General features: G+C 39.6%; 1 protein-coding gene and 2 long non-coding RNA genes across 11 annotated transcripts in view; 2 read left to right on the top strand and 1 right to left on the bottom strand.

Annotated features, from left to right (window-relative positions):
- LOC134173400 (uncharacterized) overlaps positions 1-26,861 on the top strand; it is a 58,193-nt gene that overhangs the window by 4,505 nt on the left and 26,827 nt on the right. The window contains exon 2 of one of the 2 annotated variants that reach the window (XR_009968231.1): positions 19,635-19,795. This is a non-coding gene — a long non-coding RNA (uncharacterized LOC134173400). Of the gene's footprint in view, positions 1-19,634; positions 19,918-26,861 lie in introns of those variants that run through there. The other variant, XR_009968232.1, reaches the window with a different exon arrangement.
- Positions 14,884-17,832, top strand: LOC134173401 (uncharacterized). The gene is made up of 2 exons (XR_009968233.1): positions 14,884-14,974; positions 15,187-17,832. It is a non-coding gene; the product is annotated as an uncharacterized LOC134173401 (long non-coding RNA).
- The window catches only part of PLD5 (phospholipase D family member 5), a 163,347-nt gene continuing 161,565 nt past the window's right edge, over positions 25,080-26,861 (bottom strand). For all 8 annotated transcript variants that reach the window (XM_062637348.1, XM_062637353.1, XM_062637349.1 and 5 more), the window contains one exon: positions 25,080-26,357. In XM_062637348.1, the coding sequence (XP_062493332.1) occupies positions 26,122-26,357 (236 nt within the window). In that variant the 3' untranslated portion in view covers positions 25,080-26,121. The remainder of the gene's footprint in view (positions 26,358-26,861) is intronic.

Genomic DNA, 26,861 nt, shown 5'->3' with positions numbered 1-26,861 from the left:
ATATGTGACTGTCTCAGCAGCCTCTTTCCTGCTTTTGAATGCATGTGTGTTGGCTAGAGACTTAAATTCTGCTTCATGTGTTGAGGTAGCAGGTATCTTTGCAAGTACACATTTGAGTCCTACTTCTCTCTTCAGTACCTGCTGGCTTGAAACTATAATTGACATGCTGAGATAAATCTTTTTTTTATCAGTGGTCTTTTGGGAAGGAATTGTCTTGCTATGAATAACTATGTGATACGTTCTTTTTCCTAGTTTGGAACATCCTTTCACATTGGTGTGCCGTGTGAGATTCACTGAGACCAGTGGTAGCCTAAGCGACGCTGAGAGCCTCAGAGGCATTAACTTGACTGTGAGAGAGTGACTGAATAGTCTAATATGCTCTGCAAAGGTTTCAGTCTCTTTCAAAAACAGGTCTTTGAATCCTATTCCTGCCACGGGGTGCCTACCATATTGAGATACACATAACATTTACAGGCAGTATATGCTAGAAAATACTTGTTTCAGTCCTGTAATGGATGCATTGACTGTGAAGATGATAGTTCTTTTAAAAGAAACTCAGGATGACTCTGCATCTTTCTTGTTTTGAAATATCTTTGTACCCTGCAAATCTCACGGGAAGCATATGCTTTAGTGACTTGTCATGCTGAATGCCTCAGGTTGATTAGATTTGTTGTTTCAGGATGGCTAATGGGTTGCTTGATGACAGCCTCATTGAGGTTGAAATCATTAAGAAAGAAAATACTCCTATAGCATCTTGTCTGGTGGACCATCTACATTTCTGTGGCATGATTACAGCGTCTCTATAGGTATGTGTTTGAATACCTCTACCCTCAGAAATGTTAAATTGAGAGACTTGCTGAATTTATTTATGGAGATCTGATGTTGAACTGATCCAAAATACTGTTTATGCCATAACAGTATTCAGTGTAATAATATTATTGGAGACATGACTACATCTGGCTCATGAGTGAAAAGTTAATATACTTCAGTTAAAGTGAGTTTTTTGCCCTGGAGCATTTATTCCCCAAGAATGCTGATAGCTACCATACACCTTGCTTCTGACTAGACAAATGTTTTGAGTATGTTAAGACACTGACAGAGCAGTTTGTTTGTTTAGAATATTCCTCATTTCCTTGACCTCATTTTTTGGTCAAGGTACGTGGTAAACGTATTACCTTGCTTACTCCTGTTTTGTGGCCAGGCAGGGGGCAAAGTGATTATTAAATGATATTTACTTGGCCTAACAGCTAGCAATCAGTGTTAACGTATGACGTGTGAGACTGCATTTCTGAGAGTGACAACTTGTTAAAAATTTCCAAGCCTTAGGTAAAGCTTCTGAGCCATAGTAATCTTAAAGACTTTTCCTTAAACAATGCTGGTTTTAATCCTCCTGTCAAGTATGTTGGGTAGCAGTGAAGAGTAAGTCTAAATATACAAGTGTTCCTCTCCCAACAAACACATTTCTCTGCTATTTGGGATCGTTATTTTAGGTCCTTATGAAAGCCACCTCTTCACCACATCATTTAAGCAGTACTAAAAGCTAAAAGTTGGATTCTCATACAGATTGTATGTGGTCAGAATTGTAGAAGCTTAGGTCATAACCCTGAGCTATTTCTTACCGTCTCTGAACTATTAAATCTATGGGGATTAAGCTGAGCTGTTTTACAGCCAGCAGAGCACTGCTGAGGGCGGAAGGCACAGCATTTTTATGAACTATTCAATTTTTTGGTTTAAGGAACAGTTTGTTTCAAGAACGTGATACTCAAAACACCTGTGAAGTTTTATTGGATTATAAATTCATGCTTTTTTGTTGCCTCGAACTGCCTTTTATTAGGGAAGAACAGCTTAGTCATTATTGCGCACCTGCAAACATCTCATACTAGGTACCCTTCCTCCTCAGAGGTGTAGAAAGGATGCTCAGATTGCACTAACCACTTCATGCAAAACATAGCTCCCTCTGCTTCTGTCAACAAGTGCTGGAAGGCTAATGCTGCTTTCCCCCTTATGCTGTAACTAAATAGCCTGTTGTGTAGCAGCAGAGATCTGACTGCAGTTCTTGCCCTTGCTTGTGACGATTCAAATCACAGCTCCTGCCTGCCAGCTGGACTTCCACTCTGATATATTATGAAGATAAATCAGCTTTGTGTTCATTCTTCACCAAAGAGGCAACCCCTAATGGCCCACAGACTTGCAACAAAAGCAAGAAGACACAATGTTCATCCACTTGTAGAAGCTTCCTGTGGCCATGGGAAATGCAGGAAGGAATTATGGGCCGCATGTTGCATGTAGTTTAGGGACTGTCACTCTAGAGGTGCCAGCCACGGTGATTATATTGGGTCTGAAACACTACATGGCATGCTACCTTAGTTGTACTGGGCCTGCCTGTGCTGGAAATTCTCCCTGAGATCTTTTGGGTCCCTTACTGTGGTGCATTTTCTGCCTTCTTAGTAACGGCCATACCCACCATTAGGAAACGTTTCCAAAAAATACCAACCTGTGATTGTGTGATACTTTAGGTATGATATGCACATTACTCAGATGAAGGGCAGGTAGTCAGTCTTAACAGTTAACTGCAGTATCTGTTATTCCTGGCACTTATTTCTGTAGTTAACTGTTAAACAACTGCTGTCCCACTTTAATGAGCTTAAAACAAAAAATAATAAATATACAACAGCTCATTATTTCTGTCTTTCCTAACAGGCTTGTTTCAGAGGCCCTCACTTAGCAGCTCTTGTGATTCATGCCAAATGGAACTAATTTCCATGACTATTAGGATCATTTGCAGAGTGTTACACAGTACACAGCACAGGTTTGCAGTGAACCCTCTCTGAAACCTGTTTTCTGCTGGTGATGGACTCTATCATAGCAGCACTGTGACTACTGTGGATCTCCCTGCACCTGCATGAACAGGAGCACTGTATAAAACCAAAAAGGTTAAATGAAAATATCTACTGCCAAGAGAAACATCTTATTTCTTGTGAGCAGCTTTATTCTTTTAAATGTGTTAAGTCCAACTCAGAATTGCCTAACAGCAGGAGCCTTTATTTTGCCCCTTATAGGACATACATGCATACATCACAAATAGAAAAGCCATTTCAGATGCTTGAGAAGGATGAAGTAGGAGTCTGTTGGGTGAGTCTGAGAAAATATTCCTCTGAAATGTAAAAATGGTACCATTTCAAGTTTATGTCTCCAATTACCATAACACAGCTATTTTCAAGGCAGGGCAATGCATATCCACAGAAAGAAAAGTATTAAGGGCTCCTGGGCTTCCCTCTTAGAAAAGCAAAGAGGGCATTCAGCTCAATGTCATTTCTTGCATAGGGCAAAGCTGCTATCGAGAGTCTTATCCTCTACCTGTCCCCAGACAGCTGGGGTGAATGTGACAAGAAAGGTTGCACCTAGCCAGTAGTGATAAGGGAGGATTCATCATTTTTGTAGCCCTCATACCTTGGTTTTGAGGCATGCACTGTGCAAACTTTTAACTTCACCTAGAGGCATGGCGCTCTGTGCATTTAAATGATGAGCAAATCCAGGATTGCAAGTCAACACAGACAGCAATAAGGAGGTGATTAGCATCATTAAAGGGGTTTACAAACTCAGGCTGAACTTTCTTAATTACTTAATGAAACAAATTCACTTCAGTTTCTATTAAATCTTTCAGATTGCCTCAATTGACTCTGAGGGGTGTGAATAAGCAGGGATTAGCTTGGTCACTGTTGTGTAAGAAGGGGTAGTAAGCTCCAAACCTGCACATGGGCATTACAGGGATCTGTCTTTAATCCTGAAAAGGAGAAGGATGCCTTGGATAACCTGTTGAGTTCCCTTCCAGACTTACTATGATGTTATTCCTATGGCATCAGGACTGAATACAGGCCACAGATACATAGATGTATGTGACATGTGGTGTTGTCTTGGTCAACAAAGGGTTTTTTTCTGTGCTTTGTTTGCCTTTTGCTGTGTTCCTCCAAAGCCTCCTGCTTGCTGTAACAGCCCTCACCAATGGCAACTTCTCGTTACGCTCTTTCCCATAGACTAATCTATTGCCCAGAGCAATAGCCTGAACAACACTGGAGACTGCAGAGATCTAAAATGAAATCAGTGCAGAGAAACTACCTTTTGTTCTTTCCCAGATAAATGAAATACAAGCATATCCTTGCCAGAAACAAAGGAACCTGTCCCACAGAGAAATTATATTGCTGCTGTTTCTCACTAAGGGGACACCGGAAGACGGAATGCTCTTCAGGCTGTGAAACGCCCTGCTATGAAAAGCAGTGGCCATGCCTTGCGCTCTCCCTCCTCACTGGGCACTGAATGTAGCCTGAGTCAACTGGCCACTACCCTTATCCTCAGGGCACCCAGCAAAAACCACGACTGTCACTTTGAAGGTTTATTTAGGTTTTCACTTTCTTTAAATTTCTAACTCAGATCCAAGCTTTCCCATAGCACTGTATTTCTTTATTGCAGTGATGGGTGTACTCCTGCTGGTGGACTGCTCAGGCCATCCTTCTGCATGGCAAGTAACCATGTTGTGAGAACCGTTTCTTTTCCATACCATGTTTCTGCTAGAAAAGCCGCTTTTCAGCAGCTTGGCAGGCAAAGGAAAGGACCAGTGGAAGGGCGACACCAGCCCATTTTTAACTGGCTTGAGAGCTAACTCTTAGAAGACCTACTTTTTTTTTTTTTTTTCTACAGAAAATAACTGAGAAGCCCAAGGAAGCAGCCTTTTTACCTCCTAAACCGCCATAACCGTGACCGCAAGACCAGCGTACAACACCCTCACCTGCTGCCTTTTGAGCGCCACTCAATACGACGGCGAGCCCCACCAGGCGGTGGCTGCCAGCTGTGCGGGAAGGTGGAGCTTGGCCCGTCCCCGCCTCACAACCGGAGCTGCCGCAGGCCTTCCCAGAGCTTGGGGCTTCGGGTGAGTTAGTTGAAGCGGTGTAACAGTAATGGGGAGCGGAGACCGGTCTGCTTGCGGTTACCGCCTGGCAGGGAGCGCAGGAAGGGGCTGCCGCCTCAGGGAGCCCCTGTTTGACTGCAGCGGTGTCATGTGAGAAGGGGAGGGAAGGGGTGGGAAGGGGTAAAGGGAAGAGTTGAGGCTTTCCATTACTCGCTTGGAGCGTCGGCGGTTTGTACTCGTTTTGCACAGGTGTGGATAGTCGGGCGTGCCCTAGGAAAGGGGCTGCTGGCTTCCTGAATCTGTGGATTTAGTACGCTGAGTGTTTGCTGTTGTGTTGGAAGATCGTTCAGGACAGGAGGTAGTTTCAGGGGTATTGCTGGCTTCATGAGCCTAATTTGTCAGTAATCTCTGCAAAAAATGAGCATTGCTTTAACTAAAAATACTGACTTCCTTGAGTTGGACTGTTCTGGCTTCTCAAAGTAATGTCCTGTAGTTAAACTGACTTTTGATGTTGCTGGCTTTGCTTCCTTCATTTTGCCAGCATGGTGGCTTTCTGCTGGCTGGAACGAACTCACCACTTACATTTCAGAGGCAAAAAGATAGACTGGTGTTTGTGTTTGAACCAGTATCTGATCTCTGCACAAGAATAAGTTTAGGCCTCTGTTGCTAAGCTTTAGCTTCTGATAGTTTTCTCTGCTCATGCTGGTTAGGGACTGAGTGGAGCAGCAGTGCTGAAAAATGGCTGAGAGTCATCACTGGGTAAGAACTTGTGTGGCTCTTTGCATAGGTGGTACTGGGGCACGGTGGTATTGATCCAGTCAGTACCTAAGCTCTGGGCTTTGGTCCTAAGCTTGGTAATAGTACAAGGATTTAATACTCTTTTGTCATTGTCCAGAAGCAACATCACATGGCCTTTTGCCTTTTGGGTTGTTTTGGAAGAATTATGAATGTATTGCTGATGTCTAGGAAGCAGTGCATTTCAATTGAAAATACAGTTGTGTGTCCGGTCTTGAGCTCAGATGAGGAGGAAGCTAGTCCTTCTCTCCTGTGGAACAAAGCAAAAGACCTGTTAAAAGCTCTGTGACACATTGTGATTTATGCTTCATAGATTTATCAGCTTTGAACCTTTTTTGCTCATTACCTGCAGTGCTGCTGGTACAAAGTAATTCTTGTTAGCTGTAGATTTGCTTCTGCTGGGAACATCAGAAAATTTGAAGAAAACAGCTTTACTAGGTATGTATGAGACTAGAACAGCTGGTAAAAAATTGGTACTTCTTGCTCTGGAAAGATCAGGAGAGACTGAAATGAGATGAACCCCTAATCTAGTTTCAAGGTAAAGCAAAGTATGTAAGAATATCTTCATGCCATCTGGGAGTATGTGTATACTTCAGCATGTTATACTGCTCAGCTTGTACTGGACGTGACATCTTGGTAATTCCTAGATGCGCTACTGCTACAACAAAAGTTATTTATTTTTCTGGTTTCCACAATTCCTTTTTCCACAGTATATAAGCACTTTTTATTATTTGAAAGAAGAGGCAACTTGTTGGAGTATTCTTGAGAGAGCTGAAACGAACAGTAAAAGCTTGCTTTCTGCTTCCATCTGTCTAGTTACAGTCAAATATCTGATGACTGGTACCGTGAGATGTTGTCATTTTGCTTGGGTTCTGATCTCATGCTTTTTATGACCTACTGTACCCCAGAACTGGCACAGTTATGTAAATTAAAGGATGTGCTGTGAATTTATTTAGACTTCTGACACTGAGTACTCTTGTGATGGCAAACCAACCACAAATTCCTGATATGAGCTGTTGCTCCTTTGAGCTATGACGGAACTGATCTTTGGCAATGTGTTAAGTGTTATTCTTCAGAGCAAACAATTCCTAATCTAGCAGGATGGTATACAGTCTCACTGGGCTTGGAGTTACTGTTTACGTTGTCTGAGTCATTTAGGCAATTGGGATTGGTTTTGATTGACTGATGCTCCAGAGATCTTTGGCTGGACCTCAGAGCTGAGATAAAAATGTTAAATTTGTTATTTTTGGTAACAAATTACGAGACATGAGATCAAACTGGCCTGGTTATGGGCATGATACCTGTGAAGTCAGGAAGCCCATATGCAGTTCTGAGGAAAAATGTCATCTACCTGAGACAGAGATACGAAGTTGGTGTGGAGTATACCACTTGTTTCAGACTATATTACCAGGTGCCTTTGCTGCAGGAGAATAGGGTTCTGCCTCTGGAGGGGACCATTAGTGACTTGCACTTTCCTCTGCCCACTGCCTCTGAGGAAATGTATCTGTTGGGGCTCCAACCACTTAACACTACAAACTCGTCTTTTGGCCATTGTCCAGGCTGCAGCCTGTATCTCGTTGGGCCCTACAATATGTGGTTCGTCTTAAGCACCCATCCAGAACTGCACTGTGATACCTGACTCTGGCAAGTGTAGCCCTTCTGGTCCTTGCTGAGAATTTCCTTTGTTGCTTGTAAACATTTATGAGTCCTGTGGAAGCACTAATTAGCATCAGGCCTAATTTCTCACTTCCTCAGGCTTTGTTAGAGAATCTGCTTTATTCTGAAGGAGACTTTCGTGTACAACAAGCGCAGTCTCGGGTGGGGAGAAGGCCAAGAGGGATCACTTGCGCAGTATCCCTATATTAATCCACTTCCAGATGGGGATTCCTGATTCTCTCATTAATTTCTTTGCTATTAATATAATTCCTGTTCAATTCCTGTACACACTCTGGAAGCCATCATGATAGTGTGAGTTACATCAGATTGATTCGTGTCAGCAGCTCAGGGGTCCTAGTGATTATTGCACTTTGTGTGGAGATGGAATCCCTTGTGATCATTGTGCTATGTGCAAAGGGTATGATAAGTGTCCCTGTCAATACCACAGTGAGGAGGAAGAGGAAACAAGGGAGTAATTCCCCTGGGTCAACTGCAGTATTGTGCAAAGAAATATTTTGTTCATTGTTTAAATTGCACAAATGTTCTTAGAAAAGGAAGGAGGGGGGTAGGTAACTTAGAGATGAAATCTGTGCGCTGAACAAATAAGCACATAAGGAGTGGAATTTATGGGGGCTAAGATGGCAGTCAGACTTGTGATAGACATAATATTTCTTCACCCGGAGACAAGACCCCAGCAACAGGTGGAGAAGCCCGGGAAAAGAAGACAACAGGATTGGCTGAAACCCAAGAAGCCCGGGAAAAGAAGACAACAGGATTGGCTGAAACCCAAGAAGCCCGGGAAAAGAAGACAACAGGATTGGCTGAAACCCAAGAAGCCCGGGAAAAGAAGACAACAGGATTGGCTGAAACCCAAGAAGCCCGGGAAAAGAAGACAACAGGATTGGCTGAAACCCAAGAAGCCCGGGAAAAGAAGACAACAGGATTGGCTGAAACCCAAGAAGCCCGGGAAAAGAAGACAACAGGATTGGCTGAAACCCAAGAAGCCCGTGAAACCAAAAAGTGTAAGAGACTATCCCCGGAAGTTCCCCTCGTGCGTCTCGGGCGGAGCGGAGACTCCCCGGCGCACCCAGCACTTCTTGCTTATTGTCTCTTGATATTAATTATAATAAAAATCAATTAAAACAGATTGGCTAGGTTTTTATAACAATAGTAAAGCCCCCTTCCACATTATTCATCTAACCAAATGCAAAACAGGCTAACAAAACTTGGTGGAATTGCATATAAGCAGTTTTATACTGTATTTAAATAAAACTTGTGAGAACTGGCTTTTCTGTTTCTTGTAAAAATGGCAATGCAGCAAGTTCTGTCGTGTGTGAACGTCTGGTCCTGGCATGCAGGATTAATGTGATGTCTGTCCACTGTGTGCCAAGGTCAGCAATGTGCATTTCTGACAATGTGGATTTACAAGTGCTAAAGAGCATAATTTTACCATTTTGTTATATACTTTGGTTTTAGATTATTCTGATGTATTTTTTACCTTAGGTCCACAGGAAGAACAGGCCATTTAAAACATTTTTCTGTAAAGAATACTTTATAATGGCCTTTCTGAACCTTTCATTTGACTGTTCAAAGGTAAAGAAGCCAATATCTTTAAAGAGCTTCATTCTTATCAAAACTTTAAGGCTCTCCTTCATCTTTTATTATATTGCACATATGGTTGTCAAAGTAGAAAAGTAATTGCCTTGTGTACCTTTTCTTCTTTGGCTTACTCCAACAAACATTCTAGTTAAAGAGCTTTCAGGAGCTTTAGAGAAGGCTTGGGACTCCAGGCATGTTGTAACTTAAACCTAATGGTGGAGCAAATAGCTGGAAGGGTTGTCATTACCAGGTTGGAGCTGCTGCTGTGGGTTCATTAGCCAAAATGTTACTGTTTCTGTTCTATGGTTGCAGGGCCTCATCTTGCAGCTTAGTCCTGTGCGGCTGTTTCTGTGATCAGACTCCTAGTATGGGAATTCATAAGAAGAGTGTTTGAAAAACTCTGTCCTTCTAAAACCTGCTTGGACAGCAGACAGACTAGGGCTCGGAATTTTAATGATTCAACCTTTTCTTCTTGAGTTCATTACTTTTTCCACTTTCCCGTTTATGCTAGCCTGCCATATCTTTTGCAGTTACAATGCAACTTAAAATTCAGCTTGTTGTCTTGGATTGCTCTCTCACGGAAGCATAGTGTTTGTTGCCCCATAACATACAGGTTATGTATTTATGTCACTTATTGTGTGAGTGACTTTGATCAAATCACCACAAAGACATGCATGTCAAACAGCTGCTGCTATAATATACAGAGAAAACATTGTGGAGGCATTAGTTCTGGGAAGGCACTGTGACAGCAAAAAATGTGAGCTATGGAGATAAATTTCACTCTTCAGTGTGAAAACTGACTTCTGCTATACAGACTTGGGTCAGAGTATAAATCAGTGGTGGGGTGCAGACTTCGATTCTTCTGCACCATTTCCTTGCAAGCACTGAAACACAGATCTGCAGAGGTGAAGTTGTAGCATCTGGCTGTTTTGGGGGTCCCATGACATGGTTGAATACATTTTCTCCAAATCAGGTGATGAAGAAAATAATTATTTTAAAACACTGTTTCTGCTGGCAGTTTAATACTCACAGAGTGGGGGACTAGATTGTACAGAGTGTTATGGTAGCCACAGTTTGGTTTTGATTGTCTATAAGATGGTTTTGGTTTTTTTTTAGCTAGTTCCACAGCCCTGCCCATCTTTTCTGTGCTTGTAGATCAAAAGACATTTTTGTAAAACTGAATTTGTTCGGAAGAGCGTTCTCGGACTGAAAAATCAGTGGGTATAGACTTTGCTGCTTTACTTGTCTATAAAGTATTTGCTGTGCTGCTAATATAACCACTGTCCATTTTGAAAGGGCCATCCTAAAATTTTGAGTGTTTCAAATCTTTAAAAGTTTGTATCAGTATGAATAGAAATTAATTTGCTCACCCTTTGGTGCTCCCTGGAATTATCCCATTGATTTAAATGGCACTTTTGGTTAGAAATTAGGTTGTACAATGAGGTCTGTAACTTTTGAGCATGGCTCTGCAGATACTCTTGACTACTGTTATGACAGTTCTACATGAGCTGAGATGCTTTAAGCATTTATAAGCCCTTAAAATGAGCTCGTTAAGCTGGTTCTGCTACAGGAGACATGACCTTTCTGGTAGCTCATAAACCCCTTTGAAATGTGTTAGTATTCCGAACATAGTCTTTGGGACTATTATATTACATCAACAGTAAAATCCATTTAAGGACTTAACTGCCATGCTGGTTTGATACTAGCTATAGCCATAAATAGGATACAGGGTAGTGACTGGAACATAATGCTTTGGTACTGAACTATGATTTGTGGTTTCATCTTTGCATTATCTAGCATATATATCTTCAAAGTATTTTAAACTGCAGGCTGAACAAGGATATGAAGAAGTCTCCTCCTCCTCTGTCTGCAAATAGAACTTCGTTCAAAGAAAGAAGTTGAAATGTGGGAGCCCTGTGAAAGTAGGTTATTGCTGTTCAGTGATTTCTTTGCACTCTTTCAGTCTTCCTATGTGTCATATTATGAGCATTTTCACTGTTAGTTGTGAGACAGTAGAATGAAGTGATTTGGAAGATTTATTGCAATGAGCCAAACACCTGAGTGTTTTTCTGGCTCTCTTGCTGAAGCATATGTACAGTTTATTGACCTGGATTACTTTAGCCTGAAGAAGCAGGTTAAAACCTGGGCTGTATTTAGCAGGGTTCTGTAAGTGGAACAGAGTTTGAGTTTGGGCAATAGGTATACACAGTTCAGGAGTCATTTCACCAGTGACTGACTGTCTCAACATGCTATTGGCATGTTATGCCCTTCAGCTACCTTAAAGAGCATGTTGTTAAGAAACCAGTATGTAAAAGAAAATGGCTTTTTGTTGTAGATTTTTTGTTGTAATTTTTGTTGGGGTTTTGTGGTTGTTTTGTTGTTTTTGGTGTTTGTGGCGGTGGTGCTGTTGTGTTGGGTTTTTTTGGTGATTTTATTTTATTGTATTTTATTTTATTTCATTTATTTTTTTTATTAAAATGTCACTCGATGCCAAAGGTGATAGCTAAATCCAGAAGCATACCATAGCTGATTTGCTATTGTGCTCAGCTACATGTGCTGTCACTTGCTCGTTTCTTTCAGTTTAGCGTATTGCTTGAGAACATGTGGCACTCTGGGAAAAATAAATATTGGTATTAAAAAATGAATCAGAGGTTAGCCAAGGGCTCCTCTTCTGGAGGGAACTGCAAAATTCTGAGTTGGAGATGTCTGTACCTTTGGGGATCAGTGCCCTGTTTTAATTGATAAAAAGTATGTGCTGCTTTGGATATGGAAATAAAGCCTGAAAAGGATGTATACTTGAAATGTGGCCTGTTTATGCCTAGGCAGTCTTGTAAGAAAGCAGTTGTTTATTGTATCCTATTGCATGTGATTCTGAGTGGAAAGGGGACCCATTAATGCCACCAGCATCATCTTATTCCACTGGAGCACAGACCCTGTTGGATGCTATCAAAGGCAGGGAATGGGATAAAATCTGTTCCTGCGCAGTAATGGTAGTGGTCCAATGGTAGCAGTCTGCAGCTGGTTTCTTTTCAGCTACTGGGACTGAAGGTTTTTTAATTTTCTCAGTAAGCAGTTAGAGTTGCTTACTGTCTGTAAATAGGACTAAGATTTTTCCTACTTCATAGGATATGAAGCTGCATATGCAAAAAAGAATATTGAGTTTCTGGATGCAGATTTTTGGTATTAAGTGTATAATTTCTGCAGAAATGGGCACTAATCCAATAATTGAATAGAATAATTGTCTTGCAGAAAACATAGGAAGTATGAAAGTGAGATGCTCTGACAGAATAAAGGGGGACATAAGTATCTTTGGAGTAAAGGTAAAGTTTCTCTGCACAAGAATTGGTTCTTCCTCCTTGCTCTGAACTCTTCACTTCTGTGGTATTTAGTGAAGAAATCTGTCAGGCGTTGTATTGTGGAACAGTGTGGGTCAAAGTCTGGCCAAGTATTGCTTACCTCTTTGTGACCTTTGCAATTAGAAGCTGGCTTTCTGGTAAAACATAAAGCAGCCTTCACGAAAGCACATACCACTGAGAGCCGTGGTTATCTTCGGAGTTTCTACTTTCTCTCATCTCCTGTCAGTCTTTACATTTTCTGTTTAAATGTTATCTGCTGCTTATTCTTCTCATTTTCAAACTGCAGGGAACATGAGTTTCTCTCTGTAGAGCTAATTACGTAGCAGTAGACCTGGTTAGAAGTTTTTTAGATGGAAGTTGGAGGAGGATTTGTTTAGGACTTTTTTTAGTTGTTTTGGTTAGGGCTCTTGTAGTCTTAAGAGAATGTGAAAGCAAAAGAAAATCCCAGTGACTGTGGCAGTCTCCCAGGAAATGAGAAATCCAGGGTAGCTCCTGCTTTCCCAGATTCCAACTAGGATCTTAATTTGAGTCTACTCATATCTGACTCTGCTCAGAGAGGGTTATGTTGCACAAGCCATAGGGGTTTGGGTAAGTATTGGCTGTTGATTATTCTTGTTGGGAGAATTGGGAGTTGCAGCTTTCTGCTAAGGAAAAGGGTGCCTACTTGAAATAGATTACTGTAATAAGGTATGGACACCTTAGAATTTATTTACAGGATCCTCCAAATAACATAATGCTTATCTCAAGTATTGAAATGTTTGGAGTCATCTTACTTGCTGGTTTGTGTCAGTCCCTGGTTTGTTTTCTGTAGTCTGTGTAGCCCACACTTTGATGGAAAGAATACTAGGCTGTTACACAACACTCATTTCCATAGCCAACATTTTCCCACCTCTGTGCATGTATCCCTTCTGTCCTTTGTGGTAGGCTGCTTTATCCACAACAGCAGCTCTTTGTGGGAAGGGTTTTTCTCTCCGAAGCATGACGGTCTTTAGACAGAGATTTGTTAGTATTGTCATTATTTCTGTAACTCGCTTCTTGGGACATGTGAGGGGACCTGGGCTATTCCATGTTACACATCTTTTACCTTTTGTACATTAAGCTTTCAAAGCCTGTACCGGGGTTCAGGTGGGAGGCTTTAACCTGATTTCATATTGAGCTAGAACAGCAAATAAAATTCTACACCATAAATGCATACATTAGCTCAGGCTGTGCTATCATTTACAGCTGTATCCAGAGCAAACTACTTGGGGGTTGAGATAAAAAAACATAGGTGTGGCACTGGAACTGAAAACATGAGGGGGAGAAGAGACACATGCATACTCTGAGGTGGAGCATGCCAACAAGCCTCTGTATTCTTTAGTAATGAGAGGTGGTCATAAACAAGAAGGGAGAAGAAACTATTCTTCCTTTTAAATCATTCTATGCAAATGCCCAAATAATAAATTATTCTGTAGAATGTTTTTATGCTTCATGTGTCTTGCCTGTGTCAAAAGTCAGTCTAGCTGCTTGTGGTTTTGTTGGCTAAGAATTATTCTGTACAAGGTTACTTACTTGTTAATGTAGAACCTGTATCACTGCTGTGTTACAGAAGCAGCTACTTTCAGGTAAGTTGTATAGTGTACAAGAAAGAAATCAAGACTCTAAGCCATGTGACTGTTTCCTTTATTGGTATCAGATGATAACCTGAGCTACTGAGGTAACTTACTGCAGCATCTTAGAATCACAGAATCCTAGAATCATATGGAAGGGACCTTTAAAGATTGTTTAGACCAACCTCTTGCCGTGGGCAGGGATATGTCTCGCTAGGTTGCTCAAAGACCTGTCCTCGAGCACTTGGCAACCACAGCTTCTCTGGGCAGCCTGTTCCAGTCTCTTGCTGTCTGTGTCATAAATTATTTTGATGTAGTCCGTGTTACAGTTAGCTTTCTCGGCTGCAGGAGCAAGTTGCCTCTTAATGCCCAATTTTTCATCCACCAGTATCCCCCAAGTCCTTCTCAGCAGGGCCACTTGATTCATTGTAACTCTTCAGACATGACCACCCAGCAATTCCTTATCCATCTCACAGTCATCAATCAACCAGTATCTTTACAGTTTAGTGGCAAGAATGTTGTGGAGGACTATATTAAGGGCCATATCATCATGTAGATGATATGGAGGACTATATTAAGGGCCAGACATCATCATGTAGATGATGTCTGTAGTTCTCCCCTGTCCACTGATGCAGTCACTCCATTGTAGAAGGCCACTGAATTAGTCAGGCTTCATATGCTTCAATTTTATTATCATACATAAAATGTTTTTTCTTACACGTCTGCTTTGCCTCCTGCCTATAACCCCAAGAAAAAGTTGGGGTTGAAGTGCTGAATGAGGCTTTATGACCTTCATCTTGGCAGAGCTCAATTAGGCAGTTTTTAATTATTCACTAGAATTTGACAGACGCTGGTAAGCTCTCTGTCTTCTATTTTTCTTTGGTTTGTTTTTTTGGTGTGTTTTTGTTTGTTTGTTTGTTTTCTCCTACTATTACAAGACCTGCTTTGATAAATGCTGTTTTCTCTTGTCTGATTAATAGGGCAGTATTTCCATTTCCAATCGGTCCTGTTCAGTCAAGGGAGAATTGGAAATTCAGAGATGGATCCAGTTCCCTGTTGGGTTGAAGTGTTCACAGGTAAACTGCATCCTGGAGAACACTTCTTTTGTCTGACACCAGGACTTGCTGCTAAGGTTCAGGTTTGGAGTGTGATAACTGTAGGGGTGTGAATAGTTGTATCTATCTAAACACCAAAAGAAGCCAGGAGTAATTCCTTGGCTGTACAGCTAAGTGACACAGTTTGACTGACATCCAACTGCCTTACCTGTCCTTTTCCTCTTTCCCTACAGGGTAGCTGTGGTGAGACTGCATTGAAAACAGTTGCTAAGTCATCTTGTCCTGTAATGCTGCAGCTGGGCATTGCCTGGGAGAGTGCCGGTTGTTGTGGGCCAACATGAAGGACAGTTGTGGTAACAACTTGGATGATACTACATACTGTTCAAGCTTATACCATGCCCCTGTCTTAATTACAAATACAGTCAAAAGACTGCTTTATAGCCTGAGAGTCTGTTTAATGTTCACACAGGATGGATATAGCCTGTGTGATAGAGATTGATGTGCCTGAAAGTGGGATTTACGCTTAATGTGCCTGAAGCCTAAAACAGGTTATATGTTGTGTTCCAGTAGTTGTGAAGTTGACTAGATGCTCACAGTCACTCAGTGCCAGTGCTGCTCACAGACTCAGCAGAGCCTTCACTGGAGGCACCAGGCAGTCTGCCTGTATTGCTGGGTACACCTTCAGTATGTGTGTGTGCAGGAGACTGAGAGTTAGGGACTAGTATCTGTGATTCAGTGCTCACGGCAGCAAGCACTGACAGAGGCAGACCAGAAAGAATAACAAAAGCATTATGTACTGAAACAAGATTCTTTTATTTCAGTGCAGTACAAAGAAATAGAAGTTACTTTGCTTTGAATGAAAGTACTGAAACTAAAAGATGAATCAGATGAAAATACATTCGTGTAGTATTAGGAATCCTTGGATATCAAAGCAGTGAAAAATGATATCTATGATGCTGCAGCATTGATAAATAAAAATATTTACATAGCTTTAATGCATTACTTCCTTGATTTAGTGTTACATCATTAACTTAGTTTCCAGCAGTGCAAGATAGAACTGACAATGCTTAGTCATCAGTCTTTCAGCCAGTGGTTACCCTGTGTTTAAAATGCACTGGTACAGCATGTGCATTTGGCTGTGCCAAGCCACCTCTACAAAACCTCACCAAAACCAAAGTCAACCTCGGTTCTGTTAACCTTGAACTTTGGTTATGGATAATAACATGGTAAACAGTGGGCCCAGTTCACAGTCAAATAACATGAACTCAGTGTATTAAGTATGAGAAAGTATTGTTTAAATAAAAAATAAATTAAAAAGAGATTGCTACATTGTCATCCTGCAGCACCAAACACAACAGCTGCTCAGTTTTGAGCTTCAGTTAGAGCACTATTTTTCTGTTTGAATCAGTACAGGTCATCTGTTTTCCTAGTAAAAGCAGGTGAGTTATGTTTTCAAAGGTGTCAAATCATATGGATATTTGGTTTGTGGTAGAGTCAACAGCCCCATTTACAGACTCAGGGTTTTGGTTGGTTTTGTTTTTTACTTAAGTAAACATAAATTACACGGGTAGTCCTGTGAACCAAGCCCGTTGTCAAAAGGAAGCACATTTCTCGCCAAATTAAAAGTCTTATGTAAGAATGTGTTTTTAGAATGGATTTGAATAGCTGCTGTGTATGTTACTAAAATCATGTGTCTTCCTGCTTGCACTTTATACCAACACAAAAATTGGATAAACATGCAGGAAAATGTAGCATCATATAGAAAATAATGTGTAAAAAAACACGTAGTATCTTATATTAAAGCATTTACACTGCATAGGCATTCATATGAGGATATAGTATAATAAAACTCATCAAATATACAAGCATGCAGCAGTTGCCTTATATTCACAGTTCTAGAAATGACCACACATTGATTTCCTCAAATACAAATTGGATTATCCAAAATAGATTTTGCAGCCACTCTCCTTTGCAGTGGCAATCTATGTTCTCGTGTGCATTGCAGATACTGACCTATATAACAGGCCTAAGCTATGCTGCTGTATGGTACACATCTGTGATAAATACTGTGTTTTGAAATAGGAAAGATAATGAGAAGTTACTCATACTTCCCATAGCAGAACTTGGAGACTATGCAGTGCTTGAATTGAACGAAATATATAAGCGTATTTATTGTATTCTCCTTAGAGAGTAACACTGCCACCTTGCCACATATCTAGCTACTGCATAAGCTGGCCATGCAGTTTTCAAAATAACTTTAGACAGATTTTTTTTTCTATTTGATATTTTATTCCATCAGAAGAGGTATAGTAGTAAACTTAAATAGTCTGTATCCTTTTTGCTCTGCAAACTTTACAAAGAAATTCTGCTACTTCTAGGTTGTGTAGGGAACACAATGCAGTGCCAACAGCACACTCTGAGATTTAAAATACATTTGCAGAGAGGTGTTTTTTCTTCTGTTGAAGAAGGTGGTGTTGGGTACAGTGGTGAGCTTGGACCACCTTAACTGTCACAAGATGACAGTACTCAGCTTAGACCCTCTCTGTGGCTGAATACCACCTGGAGGGTAAAGTTGAGGTCATGTGGCTTGAAGTTGTCTGTGGTTCTGGGTTGCTTGTTATTGCCTAGCTTGGCAAGTTAACCCGGTGTGTGACTCCAGGACAACAGCGAGCAAAACACCTGGAGGCAATGCATGTGTTAGTTGTGCAAGGCTTGCAGGGGATTCAGAAACAGCATGTGGGAAATAGCTTGAAAAGGAAAAAGGCAAGAGACAGAAGGGGAGATAGAGGAAACATTTGACAATGAAAAAGTGGAGTGGAAGGGAAAAGGGAGTATTGAGGCAGTGGTTGCTGTTTTCTCTGGGTTTTATTTTTTTTTTTCCAAAGAAAAAAGTATAATCCTCTCTGGAATGTTTAGTTCAGAGAGACACGTTGCCCTTTGTTTATAAAAAAGTGAGCTTTGGCACATGTGTAATGTGGGAATGAAAAGGTGAGTAGATGGCTTTGGTATGTGCTATCAGAAATGGTTACGTTGATGTATTTCTGTGCTGTGGGCCAGGTGTAGTTCATTATTCCAAGTTACTTTATATGGGCATATTCCCGTATTCTAGTAAATGGTATGTGGCCCTTTCTAGAAAGAGCTGTACTATTTCCTGTCAGTAGGACAGCAGTGGAGCAAGTCATTGTACTAGACATGTTCCAAGCTCTTCTGGCACAGATGCTAATTCTTCCTTTGAGGATGTGTCTCCATGCATGTGTGTGGGGACCTTCAGCTCTTTGTTTGGAATCTGATACAAGGCTATTTGGAATCTGAGATGGGGACATCTGAGTGCTTTTATTCTATTAACTTGCACTTGGAAAATGGGCTTAAAGGTTATTTCAGTTGGCTTGCTTGCTGCCACAGATTTTGCTTTCCTATCTTTCTCCAGATTTGTTCACTGTGACCTCTGTGTTGACATCTGAAGACATAAATGCTGTGAGAAGTGATTGTTTTATTTTTTTTTAATGATTATTTGCCAGTAGGTTCTCTATAAATACAGAACCCCATTTTTCACCTGCCATTTAGGTTGCATACATGGACATTAGACTTTGAATGCTGAAACCTTTGTACCATGTATCAAAGATAGTGGTTCACAGCAGTTTAAATGTGGGGACTGTCCACAAACATAAGTGTTTTGGTTTATAAATTCCCACTTCATTACTCTGGGGCACTGCACTGGCCTCTCATTCTTTTTCCAATTCTTTTTTTAATTAACATTGAGAAAAATGAGAGTGTGTTCTGGTTTTGGTCCTGATTTCTTATGCATTTTAGTATTTGTACTAGGTTCTTTGAGTCCTTCACTGAATTTGTCATTCATTTTTTTTTCTTTCCACAGGGAAAATTGTTATAATCTAATTTGGAAATCTGTTACTACCTAGTCTGAAGATATAACAATCTAGAGATTTTTATAATCTATTTTGAAGAATCTGGAGCTTGTTAAAAGCAGATGTCACCGCTGTCTTGAGTATAGTGAGACAGAGGAAAAGGAGGTCTCCTGAGAAACCTGACAGTTTGCCACAAAGAAGTTAGTTAGCACTAAGCTCTGAGTTCTGAGTTCCCACAGGTATGTCAGCTGTGCACCACCTTTTGAGAACTGATAGAAGTTGGATGTGTAAGATCTTTGCTTTTCATTTTGAAACTTTTATCATCAGCTCTATTTCTAGTAGCAACCTGGGCTATTCCTTGAAAAAAGGAGACAACTAATTCTCTTTTTTTACCTTCCTCTTTCACCCTTCTTAGAAAGTGAAGAAATTGATTCAGTTCCTAAAGACAAGGTGTATTTGACTTCTCACCCTTTCATGCCAAAGTTAGCTGCACATTTCAGTCATTACAAATCTGGTTGTATGGTAGAGTGGCTTACACAAGATTAAAATGAAGCCACCAGAAGAACCTCTACCTCATTTGAAGTTTCCCAGACATCTTCCCCACCACCCACCTTCTTTTTCTTCCAGATTTTGCATGCCTCTTTCCAGGTGGGGAACTATATGAGGACACTGGAATTATGTGTTTGACCCCCTTCATTATGCTTTCTCTAATATCACATTAGGTGGGGAATTGCTCAAAGGACAAAAGCATGCTGAGCAGCCAGCAGTTTTCAGAAGCAGCAGATAACTAAAAATATTTTGTTTTCTTTGCTTGGCAGGCAGTGACAAGTGAAAACCTCAACTGGGTGGCTGAAGAAGCAGGAGACAGTGAGAGGACAAGTGAGAGCAGAACACCTCTGTGATATTTAGGAAGAAACAGCTGTCACTTCTAGAAGCCTCCTGCTTTTCTGTCAAATTTCAAGAAAAACATTGAATACAGGTACAGTGTTATCTGAAGAATTACAAAAAAGGAATAATGTGGAGTAATTGTATACCGGGCAAATCCACTTGAAAACATTTCTTAGCAAGTCAGTCAATAAAATGTTGTTCCACACACTCCAATTTGAAGAGCTGTGCAGTTTGTTAAATGCTGTCTTGCTTAGACAATGCCTGTAATCTTTCGTGTGAAGATTCGTTCCCAATTAAAATCCCCATTAAGTCTCTCAAAGTTACATTTGAAAATAATTGCAGCTCCTAAGTAATTTATGAACTTGATATAATAGCACTTGGGGGGCGGAGGAGAGTGTAGAGTTTTTTAGTTGTGTGATTAGTTTGTCAAATTTGATTACCTGATACTTTTGCTTAGTTTTCACCAATTTATTAGGAGTTCAGAGTGCTATTTGTCTGATTTGACCCTATATTCAAGGAACATATGCAAATACTGTATGTGATGTGGAATTTACAGGTGTGTGCTATGTTGTAAATCCTTGCTTATATAACACTAGAAAGTGCTAACATACAAGGAAGAGCCCCATTTCAAATACTGCTTTACTTCTTAGTATCTACTACATAGAAATTGATGGGCTTTTATTCATGCTGATTTCTTTCTCTTAAGTTTGTAGCTGTCAAAGGTTCCTTCCTCATTCTGAAAACAACCATAGGAGTTCACTTGTATAAAGAAAAGCAAGGTGAATGCATAAGAAATACAGGATTTCCCAGGCAGAGAAGCAAAATGTGAATGTAGCCCAGAGCTTTTAGGCCAGCACCCAGTCCATTAACTCAGTCTGATTCAAATTGGTTTGCCTCTGCAGCTATTTTTGCCCCTTCCTCTCTACCCTTACTCCATTTTATACTGTTACAGGAGGGATGGATATTACAATGATGTGAGATGCAGTTCCCAACAGGTGTTCACGGAACACTGTTGTGATACATGTAATATTTGTATCATTCATGTTTGTCACCCTGCAACATAAAAGAGCACAGAACCGTCCTCTGGAATGCTACAGTTGTCAGCCATTTTATTATATTCTGTTCTGTAGCCTGAATCAGCCATCAATCTTATTTCTCTTCTTAAAGGGAAAATTGCCATGTTTACTTCAGTGGATTAAAAAGATTTATTAAGGTCTTCCTGTAAAACTGCAGCATAGTGAACAAAAGAGCTGCCTCTATTGATTATAGCAGAGTAATTCGCAATAATGTGATTTTTTTTTTTTTTTCCTGTGTATATTTTGAACTTTATGGAAAGCCTAACCTTAGTGTGTTAACGCAGTTGTAGCATATGAATATGGAATAGAAATGTGTTTTCATAAAAACCCTATTCGAGTTACTATGTTGAACCGGCTCAGTGCAGCTGGATTCTTCAGTCAGATTCTCTGGAAATTCCTGATCTCAAGATTATTCAAACATACAATTCTCACAGACTTTTTCTTTGAAGCCCATGCAGGGCTAGTCAAAACAGGAGGTACAATAGAAAGCTCCACTGTATTATAAGACTGGAATTCATCTGCTGACTTCAGCATCCACAGAGTGTAAAGTATGAGTTCTTCTTTTCCTGTCTAAACTATTTTGAATGAGGTTTCTTTTACATGCTAGTTTGGCAAGCTTCTAAGGCATTTGTGCAAAGTGATGATGCAACAGCAACCTGATTTAACACTGAGAAATTCATAAATAACATCCAGCAGTAATTAAAGTGAAAAACTACAGCTAAGAAAAACAACTGCCCTACAGTATCAGTTGAGCTACTATACTATGCAGTATTACCAGCGGAATATGTTTACTGGTGCCTTCAACTCAGGAGGTATTATTGTGAATGTAAGTACACCAAGGATTCATTCTGGGTTTTTTTTTACATAGACTGAATTGGATTAACAGTGATTAAAAAAACATTAATATATACGTAGAGAAGGCATAAGAGTAGACTTAAAACACAATGCCAGAAATTATTATCTGGAAACATACTATACATGTAGTTAGTATTTTTGTATTAAAATGAAGAGTTAATTTTGAAGTCCAAAATGGTTTTAAGATAACTTAGCACACTCTATAAGGCCATTCTCACGAGTCAAGCACATGATATTCAGGATGGGAATATTTATAAAGGATTTCAGTTTGAAGAACTGGAGTAGCCAGCTGATGTCTTTAGCATCTTGGTGAGAAAGTCTGCTCCATTTTCAGTAAGTACACACTAAAGTCACAAAAAAAATACCCTAGAAATTCTTTGACTGAGTTTCTTTTTAGGGTTAAATGGCAGGTACTCACGCACAGCTTAGTCCAGTTTTTATGTATGCAAATCTCAATGAAGAAGTAGAATTTAGGTAGCTAGTAGTATAGTGAATAACGGGTATGTCTTAAAAATAGCTTTCTGAGGCATTTTGACTTGTTTCTAACACCCACAGAGCCTGGATTTACTTGAAGGAACACTTGGCCCTGTATTGCGCAAAACTTAATTTTTCAGATCTGTTCCTTGTAGGGTACAGCTATGGCTGTTGTGCCATGGCACATAATCCATGCTCTTCTGGCCTTGGAATAGAAGATGAGAATAGTTGTGGATACTAATTCATGATTCAGGTAGGAAAAAATGGTAAGCCAGCTCAAAGCAACTTGAGACTTAACATGCAAGAATGGTAAAGTAACCACTGCATGATTTTTGGACTTCATCCTGTGCCTGCCTACAGCAATTCTGTGGTTATGCTTTTAGTATCAGCCAGGTGTTGGGGAAATTCAGATTTTACCTATTTTTTACACCGTGGCAGGACAGAACAATTCTGTGTTGCGGATTAGTTGATAGCGGAGACAGGAGTATTTGTGAAATTCGGTTGTAGAACTGGGCTTGGATAAAAATGCTCAAATTTAGATGTGCTTGTGGTTTGGACCAACATCTCACATTCAGTTTTTGTCTTTTTGTGACTCTAGTTTTCATTACTAACACCTGTAGACTACACAATATGTAGTCTCAGGAAGGTTGCTGTATGCTGCAGTACTAGATACATTTTTAGCAGAACTTCATGTGAGAGGCAGTTAAACAAAAGCTTGTATGAATAAGGCACTAGTAAATGTTTGCAGCAAACAACAATTACAGTCTGTATTCTTTAAGAATAAAGCCATTCTGTTTAGGAAATTGCCTTTAATACAACAGAGTTACCAATGCCAGTTACAAGGGGATTAGAGAAAGTGCATCTTTTGGATTATGCCTGTGGGGTCTGTGAGAAACCACTGAATGCAGATCCTTAAATTTGGAAATAGCCCATGCAACGGTGTTACACAGGAGAGCTAAAGCAAGAGGAAGCAAGCAGGTCTCGATTCTGATCCCTGCTAAACCCATGTGCAAGCTCTATAATGGATTTGCTCCAGATTTATTTACAGTGGTAAAAAGATCTGAAGCCAAAATCAAGGCTGCTACAGCAAATCTAGTCAAACAGTAACAGTGCTAACCCAAACCAAATAATTGAGTATAATCCCCTTAAACAACTTCAAAAAATAATCTGGTATTTTTAATTTCCTACTTGCTGAAGTCCAAGGATGCACTTTGTCTTTTGGCTAAGGTAACAGACCAGAGCCTTCTGTACTACTTTGGAGCTGCTGCCATTCTAAACAGTTAGTAAAATATCTGAAACTTGAGTCTGCCAGTCTGTATGTAGGATGGCTGACTGCTATTATACATCAAAAGTTGTTTAAAAAAACCCAAAACTTTTCTGTTCATAAAACCTCAACAAAATGCACTTTTAAAATGTACATTTACATATCATTGCTTTTGGGGGCATCATTGAAGCACCAGTATTTGTTTATCAGGCCAGTAAGAATACATTTGTAAACGAATGCATCTCGCTAACATTCATGATTGTATTTCCCTAGTATCTGTCCAGTAAAACTACTACATCTGGCCCATTCATTGGATATAGTAAGTAGAAGGTCAGTGGTAACTCCAGTCTGATTTCATCACTAAATCCTATTTTGTAAACAGATGGCTTAGCTTCATCATCTGACAGAGTTCCCTTCCACTCGGATCTTCCGTTATCACCTCCACATTACAAGATGTCTTAAAATACTTAACACACTTCTAGTATCCATAATGCAAGAGGGAAAAAAATACATTGATTCATTCCTGTATGTTACTGCCATCAGGTGTTACAATTAACAATGCTGGACAGTGGGGTTTTTTTGTTTGGTTGGGGTGTTTTTGTATCTTATCTAAGGACTAAGTATTAAGTTTATATCAAGCGTTAAGATCACCCATGTCTGGGGGTGTCAGAAGCTTTACAAATAACTGGCTTCTAAATATGTGGTGGATTTTTGTTTGTTTGATTTGGTATTCTTTAGCTTTGACTCAAGACTAAATTCAATGGTGGTATAACTCGTTTGAAATTTTCACTAGAATTCAGTATGGATTAATACTTGTTTCTTAAACAAAACAAAAAAACCCCACCAAGTAAATTAAGTGCTGGGGATCACTCTCCCATACCTGCTGTACATATTCTAAATTATATACAGAAAGAAGAAAATACACAAATCACTCTTCACAAAGATCCTTCCTTCACTTATTTCTTACATGAATGTCAAGAGTATATGCTTTTCTGTTGGGGGGGGGGGGGGGGGGAGGTGATAAACAGCACGTGTGCCTGAGTATTAGAGAATGTTATTAAGCAGTAGGGCTATGCAGAATCTGTTCCGTATAAGTTGACAACTTTTAATTTTTATGTAACTGTTTTCAGTAAGATGATGTAAATCTTGGCAATTGCAAAAGAAACAATTATTCTTTGTCAAAAGTGTGCCTTTTGTGATCATAACTGGTTTTGTGGTGTGTCTAAGCTGGCAATTTGAAGTTGTGCATATGTTACCTCATTAGAATTTCCTAAGCTGTGCTTCCTTTAAAATAAATGTCAACTTTCTTTGACCTTGTAAATGAAACCAGTGTTTTGAAAGTCACAGTTTTTAACTTGTTCTTAAGATTAAAGTAGTACCTTGGGGTATGGTTGGTTTTCCTTCTTCTGCTTTTGAAGTGTGCCTTCATACATACAGCCAGGTGCAAAAAGTGTGCATTTTACAAAAAGTTCTGTGAAAGTTTTAAAACCAGCAGAACACAGTTTGCTTTCATGGCTGTATTTGTTCCACAGAAGCAGAGGGATAGTAATGAAACATTTTTATTATGAAACGAAGCTATTACAGCTCTGACTAGAGAAAAATCATTGTCAAACATCTATATGCAACTTTTTGTTTAAGAGCAAATTATTTCTGTTTGTGCTGATGGATGACAGTGTGTGTGAAGTGCCATTTCATGGTTGTTTTTTTTTTTTAAGTAAAAGTTAGGTGTAAAATAAAACAAAATGACTGTGAACATTTAACAACAATTGCATGATTTTGCATAACCCTTGACCTTCCTAAAAAGCAGTATTTGAGTTTTTTATATATGCATAATCTATAAAATATGATAACGTGATAATGAGTCATCGCGCAACTGCTGACTCTCACGTGATAAATATTAAACTTGGGGAAGACATTTCCTTGAGATTACAAAAAAAAAAAACCAAAAAAATTCAGTCCTAGGTCTTTGCTATTAATCCAGAGATTTTGTTAGATGAAACATACACCATTTGCAATCACTATTATGTTGAAAGGAATCCACATTACTTTGATTAAAAAAAATCCATTTATCTGAAAGGGTTTTGGGATTATGATGAATTTGGTGAGACCAACCCCAATACCTTCTCATACATTTAGGAGCTAGTTAGATAGATAAATGAATTACCAGTCATGTAACTCTCATGTGTTTTAAGGCTAGTTTGAAGACATGGAGGAGTGATACTCAAACTAAATGCTCAAATAAGGAAGCATTCAAGTGACTGGCTATTTATTTAAAAGGAATGATTTGTATGGTGAAAGTTTGCTTATTCTGTTATGTTTTCTAACACAGTAAACCTGCCATCTACTTGAACATTAATAATAACTGATGTTAGAATTCTGCCTTTCATAGCATGAATCCTGATTTTGCCTCACAGTTTGTTCTAGCCGGGTTTGCAATAAGGGAAAATCCTAAAACTGAAACAGAAAAATTGACACATGCTGTTAAATTAAAACACAGAACATTAAAATTAACGTGGAAGCAGAAATGACATTCAGTGTCAGAAGTTACAAACTTGAAAATCTTAAATAATTCAATATAGAGAATATAGTTTAGACAGTTTTTATATAAGTGTGCTTTTTCCTAAAAACACCCCCCCACCAAACTTTTTTTTTTTGCTTTTTATGTCTTTTGTCTGTAAATATGAAAGAAAGAGGGCTACAGCCCAGCGTCATTTCTTCATCGCCATACTAAACAGTAAAATAGTCTTTCTAATTCACATTGCTCATGGCAGTCTTATTTGATGTCACTTTATTAAGTTTGTGATTAAAGCAGTTTGGGATTTTTGTTGGTTGTAAACTTTTGGCATAATGTGAATACCAGTCCCTTTCAAAAACAGCCTTGAGTTGCTTAATGATGCTCGTGCTGTTTCCCGCGTCTGCTTGGTTGATAACAAGGCCAGCTCCAGCATTCTGTGTAAAAGCATTGCCTACCCAATCAAAATTACCTACGAGTAAAGGCAGGAAATTACAATGAGTTTCTGACACTAAAAAGAAAACAAAAAAAAAAAAACGATCTCCCCAAAGCCAATCCAGCATGATACAGTATAATTTGTCCCAGTGCCTACCTGGGCACAGGCAGAAGTAAGTTTTCTGTACTAGCAGGAAAGAAAAAACTCCATTACATACCAGTGTGCAGTGCAGAGTTTCTGGAAGTTTAACAGCTCTAATCCTTCATAAGAAGTGAAACCAGGTTCTTTTATTTATTCAGAACTAAATTGCTCTCCTATTTGCATATAGTGTAATATTACGCCATCTACTTTCCTTATCAGCCTTTTCAGTGCTAAGAATGATTTTGCTTTTTTCCTGTATAAATAATTTAAAGTAGATGGCAGTGCTGACCCAAACCAATAGATCTGTCTTACGCAAGTTACCCATTGATAGATACTGCTTCAGGAAAGAAAAGCAGGTTTTACTGCTTTATGCCAGTTATTATCGCCTTTGTTGAAATC

Source organism: Pezoporus occidentalis, unplaced genomic scaffold, assembly GCF_034315485.1.
Source record: "Pezoporus occidentalis ecotype Australia unplaced genomic scaffold, CSIRO_AGI_Poc_V1 ctg52, whole genome shotgun sequence".
Lineage (NCBI taxonomy): Eukaryota > Metazoa > Chordata > Aves > Psittaciformes > Psittacidae > Pezoporus > Pezoporus occidentalis.
The sequence above is the reverse complement of the archived record's forward strand: the minus strand, read 5'-3'. Positions and strand labels throughout refer to the sequence as shown.